Source organism: Loxodonta africana, chromosome 15 (genome assembly GCF_030014295.1).
Source record: "Loxodonta africana isolate mLoxAfr1 chromosome 15, mLoxAfr1.hap2, whole genome shotgun sequence".
NCBI classification, from domain to species: Eukaryota; Metazoa; Chordata; class Mammalia; order Proboscidea; family Elephantidae; genus Loxodonta; species Loxodonta africana.
The window spans coordinates 2,454,297-2,480,335 of NC_087356.1; the positions used below are offsets into that span (position 1 = coordinate 2,454,297).

The 26,039-nt window shown below is 46.1% G+C and overlaps 2 protein-coding genes across 14 annotated transcripts in view; one reads left to right on the forward strand and one right to left on the reverse strand.

Moving 5' to 3' along the window:
• Positions 1-15,337, reverse strand: part of KANSL3 (KAT8 regulatory NSL complex subunit 3) — a 66,287-nt gene extending 50,950 nt beyond the window's left edge. For 9 of the 13 annotated variants that reach the window (XR_010317884.1, XR_010317883.1, XM_064268412.1 and 6 more), the window contains exons 1-3: positions 15,302-15,337; positions 13,558-13,823; positions 10,502-10,744 (exon numbers count right to left, since the gene is read on the reverse strand). Coding sequence is in view for 11 of the 13 variants with exons in the window: in XM_064268412.1 (XP_064124482.1) it covers positions 10,502-10,744; positions 13,558-13,772 (458 nt within the window). In the remaining 2 variants the exon portion in view is untranslated. Of the gene's footprint in view, positions 1-10,501; positions 10,745-13,557; positions 13,824-14,424; positions 15,095-15,301 lie in introns of those variants that run through there. The other 4 variants (XM_064268418.1, XM_064268416.1, XM_064268413.1 and 1 more) reach the window with 2 other exon arrangements.
• A 4,440-nt stretch (positions 15,338-19,777) lies between these two features.
• FER1L5 (fer-1 like family member 5) overlaps positions 19,778-26,039 on the forward strand; it is a 66,068-nt gene continuing 59,806 nt past the window's right edge. The window contains 6 exon segments of the mRNA XM_023541145.2: positions 19,778-19,862; positions 21,598-21,650; positions 22,200-22,291; positions 22,973-23,081; positions 24,323-24,374; positions 24,811-24,920. Coding sequence (XP_023396913.2) covers positions 19,778-19,862; positions 21,598-21,650; positions 22,200-22,291; positions 22,973-23,081; positions 24,323-24,374; positions 24,811-24,920 — 501 coding nt within the window.

Consider the following 26,039-nt stretch of genomic DNA (forward strand, 5'->3'; position numbering starts at 1 on the left):
CTTTCTCCATTTATCATTAAGTTGCTTGTTGGTCCAGTTGTGAGGATTTTTGTTTTTTTTTTTTCATGTTGAGGTATATAATCTATACTGAAAGCTACAGTCTTTGATCTTCATCAGTAAGTGTCTCAAGTCCTCTTCACTCTCAGCAAGCAAGGTTATGTCATCTGCATATCGCAGGTTGTTAATGAGTCTTCCTCCTATCCTGATGCCCCGTTCTTCTTCATATAGTCCAGCTTCTTGGATTATTTGCTCAGCACACAGATTAAACAAGTATGGTGAAAGGATACGACCTTGATGCACACCTTTTCTGATTTTAAACCACATAGTATTCCCTTGCTCTGTTCAAATGACTGACTCTTGGTCTATGTACAGGGTCCTAACGAGCACAATTAAGTGTTCTGGAATTCCCATTCTTCAAAATGTTATCCATAATTTGTTATGATCCACAGAGTAGAATGTCTTTGCATAGTTAATAAAACACAGGTAAACATCCTTCTGGCACTCTCTGCTTTCAGCCAGGATTCTCTTGACGTCAGCAATGATACCCCCCACTCCACGGCCTCTTCTGAATCCAGCTGGAATTTCTGGCAGTTCCCTGTCCATGTACTGCTACAACTGTTTTTTAATTATCTTCAGCAAAATTTTATTTGCATGTGATAGTAATGATACTGTTCAATAATTTCTACATTCTGGTGGATCACCTCTCTTTGGAATGCGCACATACATGGATCTCTTCCAGTCGGCTGGCCAGGTGGATGTCTTCCAAATTTCTTGGCATAGACCAGTGAGCACTTCCAGCGCTGCATCCGTTTGCTGAAACATCTCAACTGGTATTCCGTCAATTCCTGGAGGCTTGTTTTTCGCCAATGCCTTCAGGGCAGCTTGGACTTCTTCCTTCAGTACCATTGGTTCTTCATCATATGCTACCTCCTGAAATGGCTGAATATTGACTGATTCTTTTTGGTACAGTGACTCTGTGTATTCCTTCCATCTCCTTTTGATGCTTCCTGCGTAATTCACTATTTTCCCCATAGAATCCTTCAATACTGCAACTCGAGGCCTGACTTTTTTCTTCAGTTCTTTCAGCTTGAGAAATGCCACTAAAGACTTCATTTGTGGCTGGTCTTGATGTGTTGTATATACTAATACAAATGTACGCTGAGGTGACATTGTTTCATTTGTATTAATATATACACTACAACACAGCAAGACCAATCTCAAATGAAGTCTTTAGAGGGCCAGCAAAGTTATTTATTTACCTAACAGCTAAAATCATCCCATTAGTAAATGAAAGTACGGTACCACTTTTAAATTTGACAAGTTTTATATTTCACACAAAAAGGCAGAGAAAATCAGCAAGTACTTTTAATGCACTAAAAACTCAGACTGTATATATTTTAAGAACAAAAATATAACAGAAATATAACCAATGAGGTGGCTACACTCCCTTTCCCAACACTCTACCCAACACTCCCTTTTCCATAGATTTTTTGCATTTTTTTCTGTATATCACACAATTAACAAATTTATTTTTGAATGGCTTATTCCATATAAGTAAACATTTTATTATCTGAGCATATGACAATGACATATACACTCCTACCTTGTTTACTGACAGCTAACCAAAAGGTCAGCAGTTTGAACCCACCAACCGCTCCCAGAAGAAAGATGTGGCAGTCTGCTTCCGTAAAGATTTACAGCCTTGGAAACCATATAGGGCAGTTCTACCCTGTCCTATAGGGTCTCTGTGAATCAGAATCAACTCAACAGCAATGGGGTTGCTGGCTTCCAGCTCTGCTGCAAACTCCCTGTAATCAGAACCCTGCTCTGCTCTTCTCCAGTTCACATCATCAGGCCCCGCAGTCACCCAGACAATTCACGTCATCAGGCCCAGCACAGTCACCCGGACAATTCACGTCATCAGGCCCCGCACAGTCACCTGGACAATTCACGTCATCAGGCCCAGCACAGTCGCCCGGAGCTTACGTAACCCTCCTGCTCCCTCCCCATCTTCATTACTCTGATACCCTAACTCTGGCCACTAACTTCCCCAAACAAACTCAGAGAAAAGCAACAGAACAACAGAAGATGCTCAATAAATACCTGTTTACCCACTCTCCCTGAAAAATTCTGGTAAGTAAGTTATTTTTTAGTTTAAGTGGATGCTAGCCCCAAATGGGAACCTGGAATGAAAATAAGGCAGCATTCCAAACCAGCAAGCGCAACTGAGACAACCAGCTAGCCAACTGGAAAAAGAAAATCCAATCCCTACGCATCACTCTTCATGCCAAATAAACCTCAGATGGAATAAAAACTTAAATCAATAAAACCATTACAGCTCCAGGAAAAATACAATGGTTTAAAAAGACGTATCTTGGAATGAGCAAGGCCTTTCTAAGTATTACCCAAAACCTAAAAGCAATAAAAGGAAAAGAGAGATAAATACAACCACATAAAAATTTAACCTCAGAAAAGGAAAAAGAAATGATCATAAACAAAGTGGAAACACGGCAGAAAATAACTGCTGCTTCATTAAAATAGAAAAAGACTCTAGAAAATTAATACGAAAAAGAAAAAATACTCAAAAACAGTGAGTAAAGAACATGAAAAGGCAGTTCACGAAAACAGTATAAACAACAATCCCCGCTTCGAAATTAAAACATTATTTTTCACCTATCAAATGGGCAAAAATTAATGAGTTTAATAATACCCTGGGTTCTGAGTGTAAAAAAAAAAAGATCCCTTCACACTCTGTTAATGACAACACACTACTTCAGGGCAACTTCTGGGAAAGTCAACTTGGGAAGAAGAATCAAAAAACCTAAGTCGGATCATGTCACTCTTCTGGGGCCCTCCAGTGACTCACATTTCAATCAGTTAGAATCCTACAGTCCTTGCCGTGGGCTGTCTCCAGCCTCATCAGACAGGGCTGCACCCTCACGGACTCTGCACAACAGGCCTGCTATGCTCCTGCCCGTCGGCTCTATGGAAACAATGCCCCCCATCTCTCGCAGGCCATCACCTTCCACTGGGGCTGTCCCTGACTCAACCTGAGCTCAAATTGCGATACCCTGCTGTACTCCCTAGATTTTCTAGCCGTCTCCAGCAGCATCACCACCTCATGTTCTATCCGTCCTATCGTTTCGTTTGGTCTGTCTCCCCTGAGAGAACGTAAAGGGCGAGCTGGCAGGAACACGTGTTGGCTTTGTTTAAGTGCTACATCCCCTGCGTGCAGAACCGTGTTTGGCACATAGTAGGGACTCAATACATGTGCTAAATAAACCAATGGATGAATTCTGTGTGTATGATATTTTAAGTTCTATGAACAGCAGGGTCCAGATGCAGACCTTCACAACGCAAGCCATACCCGGCCCATGGTAGGAACTGTAGAGAGGTACTGGCGCAAGGCAATTTCAGCTTAACTGTAAACTGAGTCCTTCACCACACCAGGGTGGCGAAACTGCAGCAGAGCTGCCTAGGACCTTCTCGACTTCTCTGACCTCACATGGGCTAACATCATTTCCATCATTACCCCCTCACCCCACAAGACACCCTAATTGCCACAGGTCAGCTCTCTAAGAACACCAATAACAGAGCTGAGGAAGTAGCAGGAGAGCACACATATGGACAAATCGCCCTTTGTGATTCACTTTGTACATCTCAGTGTCTCTGGTAAGAGCAATTACACTCTAAAAAGGAGGAAAATAATGGTCCAATGCCTTTTCCTTCCATAAAATCTCCACCTACCAGCATGTCCAGATTTTACAACTTACCACAATTATATAGGTAGTCTAGGAGAACCCTAACTAGGAGTCAGGAATCCAGGACTCTATCCCAGCTCTGCAATACAGAGCTGGCTATGTGCCCAGAATCTTCTTGTCTATAAAAAAGGCATGGGATAGACAATCTCTCAGGTTCCTGCAATAAAAAAGTCACTCAACGAAGGTTAGCTATGATTATTTGAGTCCATGGGTGGTGCAAACAGTTAACACGCTTGGCTGCTAATTGAAGGGTTGTCCGTTCAAGTCCCCCAGAGGCACCTCAGAAGAATGGCCTGGTGATCTATTTCCGAGAAATCAGCCACTGAAAACTGTAAGGAGTACAGTTCTACTCGGACACACGTGGGGTTGCCATGAGTTAGAACTGACATGATGGCAACTAGTTTTATGATTACCCATGGGAGAAAAATTACAATGAGAGCAGCTGAAGTCTGATGACTACAGAAACAGAACGAGGCAACTCTCTTCTTCAGAAGCTCCTTCTATTTTCAGTCGCTTTCCTTGTTAAATCTCTTCTGAACCTCCAAAGTCTCGCAGTCTGTTGTAACCCCCTTGTATGGGTACTAGAAGCAGTCAGAGGTTTCCTGGGATTATCCTTTTTCTTGGCTTAATTCTTTCTGCTTCATCAGGATGCCGTCATTTTTTTTGTTTTTTTCTGGTTTCACATTCAGAGAGATTGTGGACTCGGGAAGCAGGCGTAGACTTAGACAGTGGGAGTGGAAGCTCCACCTCATTCACTGTCAGGGCTCCGGATGTGTTGGGGCCTGGGTCCAGTAAGGCTTGTGAAGACCATCAGCTCCACCCCATTGGTTCATAACCTCTTCTCTTTCCTTCACATCATGAAATGTACAACACACTCACACAAGTAGCATCGCTTGTCTCAGGTGGGCCTGAGGATTTGGTGGTGACGGGAGACAAACAGTACTGACAAATCATTTGAAAAAGCTCTCTGCAGCCACATTGACAGACACATGTCCATATTAATATGCCTCTTTGTTTTAATAACTGGTAAAGTTCTGCCCTATTGGTGGGTATTTAGACTGTATCTCTTTTATTGCTATTATAAACAGAGTTGCAGTGACCCCCCCCTTCTTGCCCCCCCAACCCCGTACACACAGAAATAGACAAACACACCCATCTATTTATATCTTTATACACTCGGGCAAGCCTCTCTGTAGAAAAAAATTCTTGATGTGAAAATGAAAGATCAAAAGCAATGTGTTAAAAATTCTGATTTTCCAGTTCTGTGAAAATAACATGTATAAAGAACATGCAACATCTTGAAAGTGGCACTATCCTGCCGCCTTATTCCATCATAACCAGGATGCTAGGCAACAAATACAATTCCTGCAGGTTCAACACTCTCCTGAGCTTTCACAAAGCCTACTGACCACATTGCAGACTTTAATTCCAGAAACAGAAAATGAGTATTACTGATTTATAAGGCATTAACAGTATTTCTAAGATTGTCCTGTTCTTTATTATATAACAGCATGTTTCCCTATTTGTTTTTCTTACTCTATATTTACTGATACCCAAAATGATGGGAGCGAGGAAAATGACGTGCACAACCAAGGGGGTGGGAGGAGGGTAACGAAGCTGTTTAGAAATTACCGTCATATACCAATGACAGCAGAAATCAAATTGCAAAACCACAGTGTTGAAAGTCTCAAATCCTAGAAAAAGTTCTCAGGATTACTGCTGGATATAACACAAAGTGATTCCAAGAACTGAAACACGTTCTCTGTATTTTGTCAGCTTCATGGGAGGCTGGAAAATTAAGTGGGCAGAAAAAAAAATGATCTAACCCAAGATTAGGATAAACAGTATGCCAAAGATATAATTAAGGAAATATATAAAAACAGGAGACAGAATTTTAAATACAAGTCTAAACAGTCAAGTAGCTGATGAGAACTGTGGTAAGTCAGCTGCCTCCCCCATCTAAGCCTATTCAATTTTCATGAGTACAAAAATGCTCTTTCTTCATTTCTTAGATGAGATCAGATAATCCTATGTTTTCCAGGTTCGAACTGAACCTGAATGGTATTCTTGTCTCTGGCCCGTCCTATTCAAAGCAGGCAGATTTCTACACTGGTCCTAACAAAGTCTGGTGTTTTCAAAGCTACTCATTCTTCCTGTGATACTGCTTCAAAAGAAACTAATTCGATATTAAAAGGTCTAAAGGATTTTAAAAAAAAACTAAGAATTCAGGAAAGACAAAAAACATCAGAGAGAATGAACAGGTCACAGTCTTTTCAGATCATAAAATCCTTTGTTTAAGCACTAGGACTAAGTAGGAGAGAGAGACAGACAGAGAGAGGGACGGAGGAACATAAACAGCTCATAAAGATTTTGGACTCAGAATTTCAAACATCCAACCTATGATTTATATATCTATAGATATATACAATATTGAGAGAGATAACCACAGAAAGTTTAGAATAGGAGAATAATTTTCTGGGGGGCTGGAATGCAGAAGTTCTAATTTCTAAGATCAGATGGCCTATTTTAAAACACTGGCTTCTTTACTAAAATGTGGCAAATGTCCTAAAATCCACTGGAGCAAGGCTGGGAAGTATCATGTGTCAGGAATAGTTTATTAAATGTCTTTCAAAAGCTGTGCATCTAATGAACGTTGGCTTCTGACAAACATTTGGGGACAAAAACAGAACTGGTCCACCTTTTTTAGGACTACATTACTGTGCCAGTAAATTCAGATCGTTTTCACATATTATCCGAGTCGTAGGACAGTGGCATGAGGACACAAGGACATTACGTAGACCACAAGCCGGCACACTTCTCCTACAGAGGGCCAGGCAGTGAGTATTCAAGTCTGGGGCCACAGAGTCTCCATCCATCACGACTAGTGTGCTCTGCGGCTACAACCCCAAAGCAGCAGCAGACAGCGCACCAGCGGAGGACGGACGGGCGTCGCTGGCCTCCACCAAGACTTATTCACAGGCGTGACACGGGCACGGCCTGTGTTGCCAAACAGCACTCCTCATTTTTTTTCAACCACTTAAGAATGTAAAAACTTTTCTTAGCTTTCAGGTCACACAAAAACAAGCAATGGGTGGGATTTGGCCCAAGGGCTACAGTTTGCCAACCCTTGATACACACAATTAAATCAGGTAGAGAGAAATATTTAAACTGTTTTATGAAATAACAGGAACTACTAAAGAAAGTCAGCTGGGGGGCGCGGTTAATTTTCTATACACAAAAAGTTCTCTGAAGGCAGCTTCTACTGAAATTATTCAAGGGCGGGAGGCGGAGGGGAGCCCCAACAAAGGAAATTAAATTTCTGATCCCATAGATAAAGAGAGATCAGTAAGCTCCCTGGGAAAAATACAGATTTCTAGAGAGCTATCCTATAGTACAAGGAGTTCCCGAAGTGGGAAACTGTAATTTTACATGATTTTACACAGGAAGAATGGAAGCAGCAATTTAACAATCAAGTCAAAGGAGCGAATGGCAACCAGATGATTGTAATTAAAGCAGAGGGAATTATAAGCGCCAAACGGGCTGCAGCTCTAGAATTGGGGGCAAGGTCATAAAATGGTGACTTCTGAAACTGACCCTGTAAGTATCACCAAATAATGAAATTACCTATGTGCAGAAGTGACCTACCTGAAAAGACGGTTTGTAAGCCTGTTGCTAATGAGAGACGGACGCCTCCAAAATCTCATCAGACATGAAAACACATATAATCTGAGATAAACTGAGCTCTAATTAATAGTATCAATCTGTGGCAATGTCAGAACAGAAGGACGGAGGTCCACATGGAGACTGGAGAAAGACAAGTCAAAGACAAGAATCTGTCAGTGTTTCCCTGCAGGACCAGGAAGCTGACAGGGTGCTCTGGCCCACTCTGTGGACCCATCCTGCCTAGAGGAAAAATAGGTGCATCCACCCAGGCGCTGGAGGATGGCGCCTCCTGCACAGACCCTCCACTCACACGTCCACTTCTGGAAGAGAATGGCCTCCCAGACATGCTGCGGGCAATGGCATGGTCTGGCCGGGCCACCCCAGTGTTCTCGTCTGCTTTGCAGTTATCTCTCTCCTTATAAATTAAGAAAACTGGTATTCTTACATGTTATTAAAGTCTCTGATGACTTTGATAAGCATGTATGGATAGTCTCTAAAAATCTTTTGACCATGACCATAAGTAAGCTAATAAAAAATGTCATGCAGTTCTCCTGTGTTCTTTCTAAAATTGCAAACTGAAGACAAGGCAATGGGCAACACCACAAAGGCACAGACAGCCTAGGACGCCGCTCTGGTCAGCTACCACTTAACTGGACTGACTCTCCTTTTGCTACAGAAGGTACAGGAGTCAAGAACACTGCCTGGGCTCTGAGGTCAGGTCGCTTGGTCTGAATAAAACCGTGCTCCATGACATCCTAACTAAAGTTTCTTCAACTCTCTGAGCCCAGCTTCCTCATCAGTAAAATACAGATGAAGGGAGCATATACCTTCAAGAGTTACCATGACAACCGCGAGATGGTCCGTATGAAGCACTTAGCACAATGCCCGGCATCTAGAAAACTCCCAGTAATGGTAGTTCTTTCTCGTTACCACCACTGTGATTATTTTATTATTATTACTAGCTGCGACAACGATAATAAACCCTTTTGCTGAATTCACTGACTGTGGCAATATTCCAGTGGTTGATAAAGAGCAGTTTTCCTCTTTATCTGAAGCTCTGGAGCTTCTTAGGATTATTACATCAACCCCAATTCTATTCAAGACTCCAACCAACTTCTTCATAAGCCCTTAAACCAAGGTGTTCCTGCTTTGACAGCTACTATCTTGACCACATTAGCACCCCTGCACAGTCTCATTCCTCACTTCCAACTAGACTCATAAATCAAGCCAAATGCCTCAAACCTTCCTACTCTCATTCCTAACAAACTCTCTCTCTTTTCGACTATTGTAAAACAATGGCTCTCCAATATTATGGCAAATTTACTACATACCAACTTCTGATGTAAACATCTTAGCATTTACACACACAGCAGAAAAAAGTAAATAAACTGCCATCAGGGAAATACAAATCAAAACCACAGTGAGATAGTACTCACCCCCCAGAATGGTTATAATAAAAAGACAAGCATCGGCAAGGATACGGAGACACTGGAACCCTCAGGCTCCGCTGGTGGCAAAGCAATGGTGCAGTCAACTTGGAAAACAATCTGGAAGTTTCTCAAAAAGTTAAACACAGAGTTACCACAAAAAAAAACTCAAACCCACTGCCGCCAAGTTGATTCCAACTCATAGCGACTCTAGGACAGAGTAGAACTGTCCCACAGAGTTTCCAAGGAGCAGCTGGTGCATTCAAATTGCTGACCTTTTGGTTAGCAGCAGAACGCTCAACCTCAGGACCCAGCAATTCCACCCCTAGATATGCATATCCCAGAAAAATGGATGTTCATGAATGGTCAAAGCAGCAGTATTCATATAGCCAAAAAAATCCAAACATCCATCAACTGGTAAACGGATAAACAAAATGCCCTACAGTAAAACCTGTGGAGGCCGGAACATGTGTAAGGCAGAAGCCTGTCAGAGAAGGAAAACTCCAATATTTTCCACCAATAACGAGTGACGGCACAGTGGTAAGACTGCACCAGTCAAAGGTGGAAAACTTGCAAGATCTGGAAAAACAAGGCAGTCCTGTGGAATTCCGGCTCTCACAGGTTTCACTGTATACCCACACAATGGCATATTATTTGGCACTAAAAAGGAATGAAGTACTGATCTGTGTGATGACACAGATGGACCTTGACAACATTATGCGAAGTGAAAGACGCCAATCACAAAAGGCTGCGTATGATTCCATTTGTAAGAAACATCCAGAAGAGGGAAATACATAGACAGAAGGAGACTGGTGGTTGCCTAGGGCTGGGGGCATGGGAAGGAAATGGAGAGTGGCTGATAACAGGTACAGAGTTTCTTTGGGGTGATGAAAATGTTATCAAATTGATTGTGGTGATAGTTGTACAGCTCTGTAAATATATGACAAACCACTGAACGGTACACGTTAGACAGGTAAAATGTATGTGCGTGAATACAAAGCTGTCAGATAGGCCCACGAAGAAAGAAAGGAATGTTTGCTAAGTGTACAACACAAGAACGACCTGGAGAGGAAGGCTGAATCCCTGGGGGCGGCAGTCAGCACGGAACACAACTAGCCAACAACTAAAGAAAACAAACTGAGGTATCCCCTCAAGACCACAGTTTGTGAAATCTATTTTTTAAAACCACTTAAGTAATTATCTGTTGGCTTTTCATGTGACTCCAAACATCTTCTCTATCCTCGGTTACAGAGCCTAAAAACAACATCTTACAAAGGCTCATATATTTAACATTCATTTTTGGAGTCTGAGTGACCCCTCTATCGTAACTTATACTATATAAGCCACGGAGCTAGTCACACCTATCAAATTTTACTCACTTTTTTATTCAACAAACATTTATTATATGCCTACTATGTGCCAGGCAGTGTCCTAGGTGTTGATGATACAAAGACGGCTGAGATACAAACCCTGCTCTCAAGGAGCTCAGAGAAGAGCAAGCTGAGAGTCACTACGCTGAGAGTTAGGAGAACCGTCTGGCTTGCATGGCTGCAAACAAAAGAAGCTCCCAGTAACTGCCTGAGAGAAGATGACGGTGAAAACACATCAAGGCGCCGTCCGTCAGCCCCAACTATCCCGTGAGCAGCCTACCTGTTGACGTGATCCTCCCAGTCCTCCGGCGGGGGAGGAGCATCAGCATCGGTCCTGGCGAAGATGACGTGACGTTCACACTCGTTCATCACGCTGCGTGCCTTCTGGTTGTCATAGAGTGGCACAGGGGTTGACGTGACCGTCTCTACATCAATCGGGACGTCTGATTCACTGTAAACAGGTGAGGAGATAGGACCAGACCACACATACTTCACACAACACAGGTGTTTATCCATCATCTGGCTGCCAAAAAATATAGCCGGCTTTAAATTCTGCATATGTACATTATATCCACAAGAATATTTTGATCCAAAGTCACGTTTCCCACACTTGCCTAGATCTCTACCCTCTCTGACATGCTGATGTGTGTTGGAGCAATTCAGTCATTTAAAAATGAGTCTTAGCAAAATCTAACAGAAATCTGTCTAAAAAAAAAAAAGACATACAGAATTCCAAAAGCAAACAGTTGACTGTCTAGACCTGTGCTGTCCAATATAGTAGCTATAATCCACAAACGACTATTTAAATGTAACTTTAAGCTGATAAAAATTAACTAAAACATGTAATTCAGTTCCTCGGTGGCACCAGTCACATTTCACGCGCTGGATAACCACCCGTGGCTGACAGCTACCACGCCGAACGGCACATAGGACACCTCCATCATTGCAGAGTTCTTCTGCTGGACAGTGCTGGTCTAGAGTTTTAATGTATTCTCACAAATGTTCCCTTTCATTAGCCCGTTTAACTACAAGCTTGTAAAAGCCTGTGATTGTTGAAGACAGGTCACATGGAACCCATACACTTCAGCTATTTAACTCATTTTGCAAGGAGCCTAAAACAAAAACATACAAATGGATACCTGAAGGATTTTTCATATTTTAAAAAGCTGTTAATGAAACCCTAGTGCCATGAGGGTCCTTCCCCATGCACCAACTGTCTTTGTCACTCCTCCCCAAAATACTATTCCAAACTGGTCTATGGCTGTCCACCAAACATCACTTTAGCTTTTTGACCTTGATGATCTCATTGCAACCATCCCCAGTGACTGGAATAATGACAGCACTATGAAGTGAAGTGGGCCAGAGAGCTGATTATCTTCTCTCTGCCAGACACTGGGCTAAGCACTCTGAAATGCATGCCTGAAAGAGAGCTCTGATTTCACCATCCCAAACCCTGTCCTCCCTCAGTCTTCCCCAACCCATGACACCACCACTCTCAGCTGCTCAAGCCAGAAATCTGCGTCATCCTGATTTCACTTTACCCGTAACCTGGTCCCTCCTTCTAATTCACCACAGCTGGTCCTGCCGGCGCTCCCTAGGGCATTTATCTCAATGCCACTCATTTTTCTCCATCTGCACTGCTCCTACCACAGTCCGAGCTATCCTAACCTCTGACCTGGACAACTTCAATGGCCTCTGAGCTATCTCCTGAGTTCTATTCCTGCACTCCTATAACCTATTCAACAAAAGTCCAAAGTGATCTTTTAAAAATATAAATTGGACGTCTAGTTTAAAATCCTTCAATGACTTCTTACACTCTTGGGATCAAATTCCTACCTGAGGCAACTCTGCCAACTCCTCCCCGACCTCCCACTTACCCCCCATCACAGCCATGTTCCAGCTACAGGGGCCCTCCTAGAAAACACCAAACATCTGCTCTCAGGACCTATCCACTGAGACAGGGCCTGCTTTCAAAAAAGAAGTACCCAAGTACTAAAATACCAACCCACAGAACCTCACCTTAAGAAAACGTCATCAGATATGGACATGGAATTTTGGTATCAGCAAGAACGATTAATACATAGCCAAGAGAAAATTATGGGGCAGTTCTACTCTGTCCTATAGGGTCGCTATGAGTCGGAATCGGCTCGATGGCAGTGGTTTTTTGTTTTTTTTTTTTTTAAGAGAGAAAGATTTCAAATTCTGTTTAACTGAGCTTTTGGTTACGCCCTAGGTGAGAGACATCATGATTTTGCCAGATTATTCCTTAAAGGTACAAACCCAGTGCCCTGTACAACAACAAAAAAAAAATCAACATAATGCAGCCCTCATCGGGAAGTAAAATAAAAATCACCATCCTACACGTTTAATACATGCATACACATGCATACACGACGTGTGTGTATTAAGGTTACATGGGAGGTGGGGGGCCTAAAGAAGCAGAATACATGATCTATTGCCTCCAACAAACCCAAAGCCTCTGGCTTAAGGAAAGATTAAACATTGGGTCAAACGAAAAAAAAAAAAATTACAACTCTTCCAAAAAGTTTATATAGTATTAAGGACATGATTTGGTCGTCAAAACAGAACGTAACAAATCTTGAAATATAAGATATTTGAACTCCTCGAAGCTCAAAGATTTGCCAAAGAAATTTACTTAGGCGAAAAGTAATTATATTACATATCAAGTAGAAAACTATAAAAATTCCTTACCCTGTAATGTAGGCCAGCTGAAAATATAATTAGACCTAAGAAGAGTTTAGATTAAGCAACCCATGGGTAGCATTTTACAACAGGCTACTAAGAAAGAAGGCAATGTCTTCGGGATTTCCTCACCTTTGGCTTGTGAAGCCAGGAAAAGCAAAATGGATTACCATAAAAAGGCTGTTGGTGCCACTGTCGGGGCAAACCAGAGCACTGGACTCAAAGGAGTAGGGGTCTGATCCTGTGTGGTAATTTTTTAAATTGGCTCAGTTTTCCTCTTCACCAGTTAAATAATCCTCTTTCATCCCTTCTATCCATACAAGTCCTGCCATCTGAATGGAACTGGTTTTCTGTTTTCCTTTGAATATCTTGCTTTCCTACCTCTGTCCTCTAAAATGCATACCACCAGGGGACCGCGGCACTGATAACCACATCCCTCGTACGCAAACGTCCACATGTCCACATTTAGGTTAGGCCTGATACCCTTCCGTTGCTCAATAGAGATGCCTGAATTAAACACCCAAGTCCTCACACAATCTCCCCACATCATTCCCAAGAAAATCCTCTCTAATCCCCACCATGTGATGACTGCCCAGTCAGGGCACCGCCCTCAGGAGAGAAGCCCAAACTCACATGGTACTTTCGTGCTGCCTCCGGGGAGTAACAAAGAGCATGCGGGTGGGGCGGGCACTACTGGCATCTGGGTGGGCACTCCACGGCTTGGCATAGCTGTGATCCAGGAAAACCAGGTCCAGCTCCCTCTCGTGCACTGAAAGCTGGAAGAGCAGTGAGGTGCCCATGCGCCGTGCAGAAGTCTGGAAGTCCCTCTCCCCACCCCGGTGGGCCATGTCAGTTTCGGGACCGCAATTCAGAGCATGAGTAATTGCACGCAAAGCCACCTGCAGTGAAAAGGTGCAGTTTAAGTCAATTCATATATTCTACATTTGTCCCAACCTAAAACATCCCATGCATTTCTTACTTTTGTGACCTTCTACCTAGCCCTGGCAGCACAGTGGTTAAAGTGCTCGGCTGCTAACCAAAAGGTGGCCGGTCAGAGCCCACCAGCCACTCCATGGGAGAAAGATGCAGCAGTCTGCTTCTGTAAAGATTACAGACCTGGAAGCCTTATGGGGCAGTTCTACTCTGCCCTATTGGGTCTCTACGAGTCGGAATTGACTCGACGGCAGCAGGTCTGGTTTAGGTTTATTGGTCATAATTATCTATCATACAGCAGACCCGTGCCCACCATAGGGAGGGCTCCTGAGATCTCACCCCACCCCCATGAAAGACTCTGGCACCATGAGCACCTCCACACTCAATCTCTGCGCAACCTGCTAACTGGAAAGCCAAGTGACTCCACTGTTCACAATGACCGTACACGGCAGACACTAACAGTGCTGGGCCACCATCGCTATTTTCCCTCGTGATGGCTGGGAAAGGTTTTCAAACAAAAGAAATCACAAATATTAATTCTTCAGAAGCTAAGGGTCCAGCAAGTACCTGACTACACAGCTACAGGTGAGCGTCCCTCGTCTGGCTCGAGGTTGCTAATCCCAGCAAGGGCTCAAGTTCCTCGATGAGCTCTGGTGTTACCTTAAAAGTTCGGTGACTACTTCACCTCAAAAGTTTTTAAAATATAAAAAGGAGAGCTGCCTCCAAAAGCCTATAAGGAATTGACATTCTAGAAAGACCTTTCCCTGTATCCTGGGCCTGAGGTAGTACTGGCAGATGGCCTAGTACCCCTGGTACTCCTGGTACCCCTAATGTTCCTGGTACCCCTAGTATCCCTAATACTCTTGATCCCCCTAATACTCCCATACCCCTAATACTCCTGGTACTCCAAGTACCCCTAATGTTTCTGGTACACCTAGTATCCCTAATACTCTTGATACCCCTAATACTCCAGTACCCCTAGCGTCGCTGGTATCCCTAGTACTCCCGGTACCCCTAATGTTCGTGGTACACCCAGTATCCCTAACACTCTTGGTACCCCTAGTACTTACTCCCGGTACCCCGATACTCCTGGTACCCCTAGTGTCCCTGGTATTCCTAGTACTCCCGGTACCCCCAGTACTCCTAGTACACACTGGACCTCAAAAAGGCCCCTCTAGTAGACAGAGCAGGATGAAGCGACTCGGCCAAGGTCACCCCGAGTTCGCCACGACCAGGAGCCGCCTGGACCCCCTCCCGCCCCCCGGCCCGGTTCGGCGCCCGCGTCGCCGGCCCAAGTGCGGCCCCCACGCAACACCCCGTCCGGCCTCTGCCAGTGGGGCGCGGCTCCAACCCACGGCCCCCGCCCCGCGCCCCGCAGGACCCGAGAAGCCGCCGCCCGCGACCCCCGCGGCAGCCGCCCCGCCGGCGCCGACTCTTCCCTCACCCGCAGTCGTCGGGCCGCGCGCTCGGCCCGGGCCGGACCCCAGTGCGCGTGCGCGTTACCGCCTCCACGTCGGGCGCCGCGTAAAATGCGGAACGGATCTCCTCCCGGGAAGGGAGGGCCGGTGAGCAGGAAAACTCGGAAACGGTAGAACGCCAGCGACATGGCCCTTTAAAGAATTTTTTTTTTTTTTGAATTTTTCGGGGATGCCTTGCTTTTTTACTAATGGAATGGGTGCTGAATCATTGTTGGTAGTTTTTGTTATTTGGGAAAATGTGGTGCCAATTGCAAGCAGGCAGTAAAAAACAAAAACAAAAAAAACCCATTGCCATGGATTTGATTCCTACTCGTAGTGACATCACAGGACAGAGTATAACTGCCCCATGGGGTTTCCAAGGAGTAACTGATGGATTCGAACTACCAGCCATTTGGTTAGCAGCTGTAACTCTTAACCCCTGCTCCATATGGATCCCATATTCTGTGAAGTACATCATGAACACAGTAGTGTCAGTCTCATGACCCAGGGAGGGCATCACAAACTGTGTTCAGGGAGATGAGAACTTTATAAAAGATATCATCAGGGAGGTGACTAATGCAAGCGTGTCATATGGGTCCCATGTTCCATGAAGCGCATCACACATGGTACATATAAGTCCCAGGGCCCAGGAAGTGCATCACAAACTGTTTCCACCCAAAAAATAACTCATTTATTTGAATATTTCCAAATGCCAGTGTCTTATTTATCTAGTGTCACTATAACAGAAATAGCATGGTTGGGTGGCTTTAACAAAGAGAAATTTATTTTCTCACAGTCCAGTAGGCTAGAAGCCCAAAATCAGGGCATCAGCTGCAGGGGAAGGCTTTCTGTCTGTCGGCTCTGGAGGAAGGTCCTTGCGATCAGCCTTCCCCTGGTGTAGTAGCTACTCCTCGCAGGAACCCCAGGTCCCTCGGACGAGCTCTGCTCCCAGCGCTGCCTTCTTGGTTGTATGAGGTCCCCTTGTCACTCTGCTTGCTTCTATCTTGTATATCTCAAAAGAGATTGGCTCAAGACACCATCCAATCTGGTAGATTGAGCCCTGCCTCATTAACATAACTGCTGCCTATCCCACCACATTAATATCATAGAGTAGGACTTGCAACACATAGGAAAATCACACCAGATGACAAAATGGTAGGCAACCACCCAATACTGAGAATCATGGCTTAGCCAAACTGATACACATATTTTTGGGGAACACAATTCAATCCATGACAGCCAGTATCTTAGTTATCTAGTGTTGCTATAACAGAAATACCACAAATGGATGGTATTAACAAACAAATTTATTCTCTCACAGTCTAGGAAGCTAGAAGTCTGAATTTACGGTGCCGGTTCCAGGGAAGGGCTTTCTCTATCTGTCAGATCTGAAGGAAAATGCTTGTCACCAATCTTCCCCTCTTCAAGGAGTTTCTCAGCACAGGGACCCTGAGTCCAAAAGATGCGCTCCACTCCCAGCTCTCCTTGCTTGGTGATAATGAAATCCCTCTCCACTCTGCTCGCTTCTCTCTTTTATATCTCAAAAGAACCCAGTGCCGTTGAGTCGATTCCGACTTATAGCGACCCTACAGGACAGAGTAGAACTGCCCCGTAGAGTTTCCAAGGAGCGCCTGGAGGATTTGAACTGCTGAGCTTTTGGTTAGCAGCAGTAGCACTTAACCACTACGCCACCAGGGTTTCCTGTCTCAGAAGAGATTGACTCAAAATACAGCCTAATCCTGTAGGTTGTGTCCTGCCTCATTAACATAATAGAGGTTAGGATTTGCAACACATAGGATAATTACATCAGATCACAAAATGGAGGACAACCACACAATACTGAAAATCATGGCCTAGCCAAGTTGACCCTTATTTTTGGGAGCATGGTTCAATCCATAACAATCCCTATGAGTTGGAATTGACTCGACAGCACACAACTACAACAATAAGCACATAAATGACTTACTTCACTCAATCCTCTCAACAAGTTCATATACTAGGTTCTCTTGTAGTCATTGGAGCTTCTGGGTGCTTCAAACAGATAAGTGGCTACTAACCAAAACGCTGGCAGTTCGAACCAATCCAGAGACTCCTGGGAAGAAACGCCTGGTGAGCTACTTCCAAAATATCAGCCATTGAAAACCCTAGGGAGCCACGTCCTACTCTGCACACGTGGGGTGTCCACGGTTGGGATAGACTCAGTGGTGTCTGGTTTCGTTATTACAGTCATTTCCAGAGGCGTAAAGTATTTTGCCCAAGGTCACACAGCAAGTGAGCGGCAGTCTGGCCCCAGAGCCCAGGCTTTTAACCCCTCACAACTCCACTCCCCGCCATGCCTGCTACTATGAGGAAGGGTGTGAAGTGATGAGAGCGTGCAGAACACTGAACCAGCCTTGGCTGGGAGATGGGAAGGGTGGGCCTGTGAAGGTGAAACTGAAGCTGAAACCAAAGAGGACAGTGAGGCGACATGGCAGGAAACGGGCAGAGACGCTCTCCAAGAGAAGGGGCAGCAAGACAAAACAAAGGCCACGAGGCAGAAGGGAGCGTGATAAAATTAAAGGAAAAAAAAAGAGGGAAAGAAAGAAAAAGCCAGGGTGGCGCAGCCAGGGAGCAGCGGTCAACAGGAGAGGTGACGCTGGAGCAGTGGACCAAGGCGAGAGCCTGCAGGGCTCCGGCAGTCCTATCCAGAATCTTGGCACTAGTCACAGGCTGCTCTGTGGTGTCAACTTTCCTAGACTGTGTTTTGTGTAGAGATCCTCCAAGTCAGGGGCTATCATGGATTGAATTATATCCGCCCAAAAATGTGTGTATTAACTTGGTTGGGCCATAATTCCCAGTATTCTGTGGCTGTCCTCCATTTTGTGATTATAATTTTATGTTAGAGAGGATTAGGGTCACATCCCTGATGCAATATAAAAGGAGTTTCCCTGGGGTGTGGCTGGCACCACCTTTTATCTCTCAAGAGATAAGAAAAGAGAAGCTGGCGGAGAGTTGGCAGCCTCATACCACCAAGAAAGCAGCGCCTGGAGCACAGGGCGTCCTTTGGGCCTGAGCTTCCTGCGCTGAGATGCTCCCAGACCAGGGGAAGACCGATGACAAGGACACTCCTCCAGAGCTGAGAGAGAGAGAAAGCCTGCCCTTGGAGCCGACACCCTGAATTCAGACTTCTAGCCCACCAAACTGTGAGAGAGTAAACTTCTCTCTGTTAAAGCCATCTACTTGTGGTATTTGTTATAGAAGCACTAGATGGCTAAGAAGACACTGATCCTAGGCTTTCTTTAGAAAAAAAAGGAGACCCAAATATTTTGCTTTCATATTAGGAAGAACTTCCCTTGTGGCATTGTCATGTATTAAATTATGTCCCCCTCAAAAAATGTGTGTATCGATGGGGCTGGGCCATGATTTCCTTTCCAGTATTGTGTGATTTTCCTATATGTTGTAAATCTTGCCCCTATGATGTTAATGAGGGAGGATGGGCGGCAGTTGTGTTAGTGACGCAGAACTCGATCAGTAAGACTGGGTTGTGTCTTGAGACAATCTCTTGTGATATAAAAGAAAGAGAAACGGGGTAGGGTACTTCATACCACCAAGAAAGCAGTGCAGAGCAAAGTGTGTCCTCTGGACCCCAGTCCCTGAGCAGAGAAGCTCCCAGTCTGGGAAGAGATGGATGAGAAGGTTGACAGAGAAAGAAAGCCTTTCCCTGGAACTGACACCCTCAATTTGGACTTTTAGCCTACTTTACTGTGAGAAAATTAACTTCTCTCTGTCAAAGCCATCCACTTGTGGTATTTCTGTTATAGCAGCACTAGATGACTAAGACAAGCATTAATGAAACAGCCCTAATTTCCCTATTCCTTTTCTCAGATGGAAACCCTGCTGGCGTAGTGGTTAAGTGCCACTGCTGCTAACCAAAGGATCGGCGGTTCAAATCCGCCAGGTGCTCCTTGTAAACTCCATGGGGCAGTTCTACCCTGTCCTATAGGGTCACTCTGAGTCAGAATCGACTCAACGGCACTGGGTGTTTTTTGGATTTTTTTTTCTCAAATAGCCTTGCTTCTCCTCTTTTCTCATCTAATTTTTTTACTTTGACAATGATGCACTCCAGATAACTTCCTTGCATAAACAGGAAGCATTATCCTTCTACCTGATCATTAAATCAGAAGGACAGTGAGAATAAGACAGAAAACAAAAAAGAAATTAAAAGAAGCCAAATTGTTTTGTTTCTACAGACCTAGTCACCCCAAGTCACTTGCTTCAGACTCTGTTACGTCTTTCTCCTCTCAATCCCTTGGATTCTTCTCCAGAACTAAGACCCACCCATCTGTGTGACATCCTCTTCTGTTGCTAAGCAGCCGATGAAGGGCTCCACACACCCGTTGAACCCAAGGAGAACCTTGGACAAAGGAGCTCCAAGAAGGAAGCTGTAGCTCCAGAGGGAAGGAGGCGAGGAGACAGTCATGGAGATGCTGCAGCTTATCATGGAGTCAGCCAAGATCGACCCACCCCAAAGCCCCCCACCCAGGCCTTGTGCCACCATCTACTTCAGAGGTGAGAGCCAGGGTCCCAAATGAGGAGAGAAGAGCCAGCCCCGAGAAGCCAGGTTTACTCAGTGAAAAACTACACTTACTGATGCTTTACTATGCAAAGGGTGTGCTGTGTGGTACAAAGATGAAGTAGACATCGTCAGTTCTTTACAAACATCGTCTTTATTATTTCCCTTATTATGATTTCTCTGCCTCCCATTTTTTCCGGAGAATGGCTGTGGGAAAAAAAGAAGACTAATATTTCTCAAGCTTCCATGAACTAGGGCTGTTCCATAAACTGAGGGTTAAGAGCATCTGCTTTGTAGGACTACTCTGAGGATTCCAAAGAATAATATATATACAGCCTTTGGTACAGTTTCTAGTAATAACTGCTCAATAATATCAATTACTTCTGAACGAGCTTTACAATCAACATGTTGATTTTTTTCACAAACACGTTTGTTCCTCACAGCAGCTCCATAAGGTGGAGAAGGCAAGTTTTATTATCTTCATTGTTTACAGATAAGGAAAAGGAAGTCTAGGAAAGAAGGCAAAGGAGGAGGTGAAAGGATTTATGAGAGATTAAGTATATCTACATAATAAAGAGAGCCCTGGGGGCACAGTGGTTAAGAGCTTGGCTGCTAACACAAAAATTCAGCAGTTTGAATCTACCAGCTGTTCCTTGGAAACCCTAGGGGGCCGTCCTACTCTGTCCCATAGGGTCACTATGAGTCAATATACTCCACAGCCATGGGTTTGGGTTTTATTTATTTATTTATTTAGCTTTATATAAAGAAGAGCTGAGAGCATGCACTGGTTTCCTTTGGCAAGGTAAAAAAGTACCACAAACTGGGTACCTTAAACCAACGGAAATCCATTCTCTCACAATCCTGGAGGCACACGCAAATTTACACATATTCACATCCTTTTCCTGGGAAGAATCGCAAAGTAATTTGGCAATCGAGAGTTGTTTCTTTTTTTTTTTTTTTTTGCAGGACAAACTGTCCTCTGTCAAAGATATTCCTGGGGGAGGGAGGCTTTAGTGGATGAAGTAGGAAGCTTCCAAACTAGGTTTTTCTGTGGTACCAAACAAAAAAACCTAACCTATTGCCGTCTGACCCATAGCAACCCTAAAGGGCAGAGTAGAACTGCCTCATAGGATTTCTAAGGAGCGTTTAATAGATCCGAACTGCTGACCTTTTGGTTAGCAGTTTCCTCGCTGTAGTAATAAATCCTTAAATCTCAGTGGCTTACCACCATAAACGTTTGCCTCTTTCTCATGCAAGTCCTGCAGGGATATTGCTGGATGAGTGGCTCCTCCAAACAGTGGCTTCGGGACCACCTGCTTGCCACTTGTGCCTACAAAGTCACCCTGGCACCCTTCTGCCAGGGGATGGTGAGGGTGGAGGTGGGACGTGGGGAGAATGGAGAATCTCACAGGAGATTTTAGGAGCCAGGCCTGGCAGTGGTGACTATCCCTCCCGGGCCTCATTGGCCAGAAGAAGCCACACGGTCTCACCTGACTTCAAGACACCTGGGAATGATGAACCTAGGAAAAAAAAGAAACTGGGAAATGCGTAGCATTATCTGTCACAGAGGGTGACATCACCCTTATAGAAAGAGCTTTGAAACCCCTAGCAAAGAATCAGTGCCATATCATACCTGCCTAAGAAGACTTGAAGTTTTCTCAGAGCATGTACTGGAATCCAAACTTTGAAATAGTTCCCACCACCATTGCCAGCCCTTTTGTATCCTTGCAGATATCAAGAAGAGAACTCATGTGGCAGAAGGGAACAACCCCATCTGGAACGAGGTACCACACACCAGGGCAAGCCCAGAGAGAAAATGACAACCCACACGAGAAGGCAGAGGCAGCGTCCAGGCGGTGCTCAGAGTAAACATGGAGCTCACAAGCTTTCCTCAAGGCCAGGGCATCTTGGCCTGGGAGTAGCCTCTGAGCTGACAAGTCTGGGAAGGCCTGAGGGCTGCAGCAGCCGCATCTGCCTACAGCTGTTCTTGGTCTTTGTCCCTGTCTCTGGGGATGGGCCATTGTATTGCCCATCAACTAGTCCAAACTGGCCGTCCTGATGTTCCCAGAAGCCCTCATCTTCCCATCCATCCACACCCTCATTGTCCCCAAACTGTTTAATTCCTAACACATCCACACTACTGCCGTTCAAGCAGCGAGAGTCCAGGTAGGATGCCTCACACTTTGGCAAGAGGTAGCAAATGCCATCCCCTTCAGAAACTAGACAAGAGGGAGGTGCTCAGTTTGAGCCATGCCTTGCATCTTCCCCCGTTCCTGCAAGGATGGGATAGGGAGAGTGGAGGAAGGCTGCTGACCTTTCTGTGTCTCCCACAGACGCTGGTCTGGCACCTCTGGGCCGGTGCCCTGGAACATGACTCCTACTTGCAAATTGTCCTTCGGGACCTGGCCTCAACGAAGAAGGAAAGGTGAGGCCCAAGAGAAGCAGGCAAAGCCTGACGCCCCTGACCAAAACAACAGCACTTCTGTCTCTAATCCATGACTCATCCAGATGCAAGGAACAGAACTCCCAGCTAGATAATGCAAAAAAAAAAAAAAACCAGGGTGGGGGTTTATGGGAAGGGTATTGAGGCTAGGAGTGCAGACGGGCTAGAACTAGGAACTTGGGAACCCAGCGGCTGATCCATCTGAAGCCACAGACCTTGAATCTCTGCTTCTCTCTGCCCCTCTCCTTCCTTCTCTCTCTGCTCAAACCTGGCTTTCTATCACTGCCCCCTGCAAGTGGCCAGCTGAGACTGAATCTGTGGCATCCCAGGGCAGAGAATCTGATCGGTCCAGCTTAGGCCAGGTCTCCACCCATGACTCAATCAGCTATCACTTGGCCAGGTTCCCATCCAGGAAGAGTTGTGGGAAGGGATATGGGCGGGCTGAGACACCCACCACTCCAGGAGCCCAGGAGCCAATTCCTAGAGAGTCTCCAGCCCTGAGCCCTCTGGTGGATGCTCTGCCTCACTGCACCCTTCCTTCAGCCTCCCTGTCAACAACAGCCTCTGGGAGAAAACCATCTCTAGATAAAACCAGGCCTGGGACAGAAAAGGACACCCCTCCCCCGGCTCAGGATCTCACATCTCTGCTCCTCGTCTCCTCAGGTTCATTGGTCTGGCCACAGTCCTGCTCAAGCCCCTGGTGGAACAACCCAATGAGGTCCTGTTCCTGAAGGGCCTACCCCTGATCAACCATTCCATGAAGCCCACAGATGTGAGTCAGAGCCAAGAAAGACCCAGGAAGAGCAGGCTGGGAGAGTGGGGGGAACCAGTGAAGCTGGGCCCCATCCCATGGAAGTGCTTCCTGCCCCTGGGGGGAGCCTCATCTCACTGCCGTCAGCTCTGGACTCTCCCATTCTTCCATTCATCCATTTAGATTGATTCATTGATTGCCCACTGGGTGTCAGCAACTGTATCAGACACTGGGATTCAGGACTGAATGAGGCCCACAGTCTGGTGGAGCAGGCGTTAACTCACAGCAATAAGCACTCCAGCCCACACATCCCCAAGTTTCAGTAAGCTAGGCCACCAGGGCTCAGCAGGGAGTGAGCCATTCTGCAAGGGAGGGAACAGGAGGCTTTACAGAGGAGGTGAGGTTTAAGGCAAACCTTAAGGAGGACGGTGAGTTTGCCCAATCTACAAGCCAGGGAAACAACCCCCGTGCAAAGGCTGAATGCAGAATCTTGGGGAGTGGGAGAGACAGGGCTGCGTGGGCAAGCAGGGGCCAGGAAGTATAAAGGGCCTTGTGGTCTATGCTGGTACATTGGGACTTTGCTCTTCTCATTCAGAGGAGCCTTAGGGGACAGTTGGATACCCTGGGTGCTGCAAATGGTTAATGCTCTTGGCTGCCACCTAAAAGGTTAGCAGTTCGAGTCTACCCTGAGGCACCTCAGAAGAACGGCTTGGCAATCTAACTCTGAAAAATCAGCCCCTGAAAACCCTATGGAGCACAGTTCTACTCTGACACATGTGGGGTGGCCGTGTGTCAGAGGCAGCTCAATGGCAACTGGCTTTTTTGAGAGGATGGTCAGTGGGCAATTCAGGTGGTGATGCAGAGGCTCGGTGCATAGTGAGAGCTTGGAGCAGGAGGTGAGTTAGGAGGTGATACTGGGCTGGGGGAAGAGCTGTTAGCATCTGTGGCTTCTGCACTGGTGCTCAAGTCCCCTCTCCCTCTCCTCCCCACCACTCACATCCTGTCCTTCTCCACCAGGTTCTCCTCCTTTGTTCTCCAGATCCACCCCCATCCCTGTAAATCCCACTCTCATGCCACAGGTTTGCAAACTCCCTCCTGCCGAGGCCGCACAGGCCCTCATGGTGTGCCCTCATTCTGTGGCCAGCATCACTCCACCCAGGATGACTGGGCATGAACCTAGCTGGGCTGGGTCCAGTTCAAGAGCTGAGACTTGGCAAAGGGTCTCAGGACCTGGCTTCCAACTCCCTGCCTTTACTTTGCAGTGCACTGTGACCCTACAGGTAGCCCTTGTGACCACCCGGGATGTTAAGACAGGTATGTCCTTCCCTGGGTCTTACCCCTGCCCTTCCCCAAGCACAGCTGGAGACCCTTTCTGTAAGGCCTGTGGAGGGAATGTGACAAGGTTAGAGTCCTGGGCAGATCTCCAGACACTCGGCTGGGGCCATCTGTCACCACAGCCTGTCAACTCCTCATCTCAGACTTAAGTCTCAGTCTCCGAGGAGCTTCAAAGGGAGGTCAGGATGGCCATTTCAAGAGCCCCTGTGTGTGGAGAGAGGGGCCCCGGACTACGTAGCTCCTGAGGGTGAGAGGGGGCCCATGAACTTTCTTGGGAAGACATGTCCCTCTATCGGGTCTCTTGGCTGTATTTTGAGTCAGGAGTGTGTCACTGGGGATAGAAAGATGAAATGGGGAAGAGCCTCAAGACCTCCTCAGCCCTGGCCTCCGAGCCCACCCCGAGCTGCTTCCCCAGGGGACGAAGACCTCCTTGGCGTGATGGCAAGAGAAGTGCCGAAGCAGGAACTGACAGTTCCCGGCGGCACCGTGCCCAGGGCGTTGTCCTCAAAGCCTCAGGACTTTCAGGTGAGCACCTGCCAGATTCAAAGCCCACATGGCCTGCCTGACACCCTCACCTGTACTCCCAGGAGATCTCCTCCCCTTCACAAGGTCATTGTCTCAGCCACCTAGTGCTCCTGTAACAGAAGATAACACAGTTGGGTGGTCTTAAAGAACAGAAATTTATTTTCTTACATTTCGGGAGGCTAGAAGTCTGAATTCAGGGTGCAGCTCTAGGGGAATATGCTTTTTTCTCTATTTCAGCTTCTAGTAGTTGCTAGCAATCTTTGGCGTTCCCGGGCTTGTGTGCGTGACTGTCTTCATGGCATCTTCCCACCGCATCTATCGCTGTGTCTAATCTGCGCTTTTTGTGACTCAGAAGTGATTACGTTCAAGACTCACCCTGCTCTGATAATAACCTCGTTAACATAATGAAAGAAAACCCCTATTTCCAAACAGGGCCATGTTTACAGGATTAGGATTTCAACACAAATTTTGAGGAAAACACAATTCAATTGGTAACAGTCATGTTAGGGAGTTTGAGGCTGAACTACATACAGATCCCCGGATCCTCGCTGTATTCCCTGCTCCCCAAGGGGCCATCCTGGGGAACCAGGGAGAGGCCAGAATGGTAGTCTCCATGAGGCTGAAGCGAGAGCCAGCGCCAGTGAAGAAGCAGGAGGTGCTGGCTTGCACCAGCCGGCCCTGGGCAGGGGCTCTGAAGGCAGAGGATGAGGCAGGGACCCTGCCCTGCGGGAGCCCTCAGGGTTGTTGGAAAGACAAAGATGGGAACGTGCAAAGTTAAATTTACTGTGTAGGAGATGCTGAGGAGGACCTGAGGGGATCAGTGCGGACGGACATGGTTTCCACTGCAGATTCTGGGAACGCCATCCCATGGCTAACTTCTAACCTGTGACCTCACATTCCTGCCATGGTTTTGTCAGCTCCCTGGCCTGCCACTTGTCCAGGAGGCTGGGGGTCAGTGGCGTCACTAGGGTTGGTGTCACCACCTCCCCCCCCGGCCCCGCCATGGGCCTCCTCCGATACCAGGCCGTACAGAATCCTTAGTAATGTTTTTTGTACTAATGTTACTCGTAAATCGTAATTCCCGTATGTCACTTATTTTCCTTGAATTACTGCTTCGTG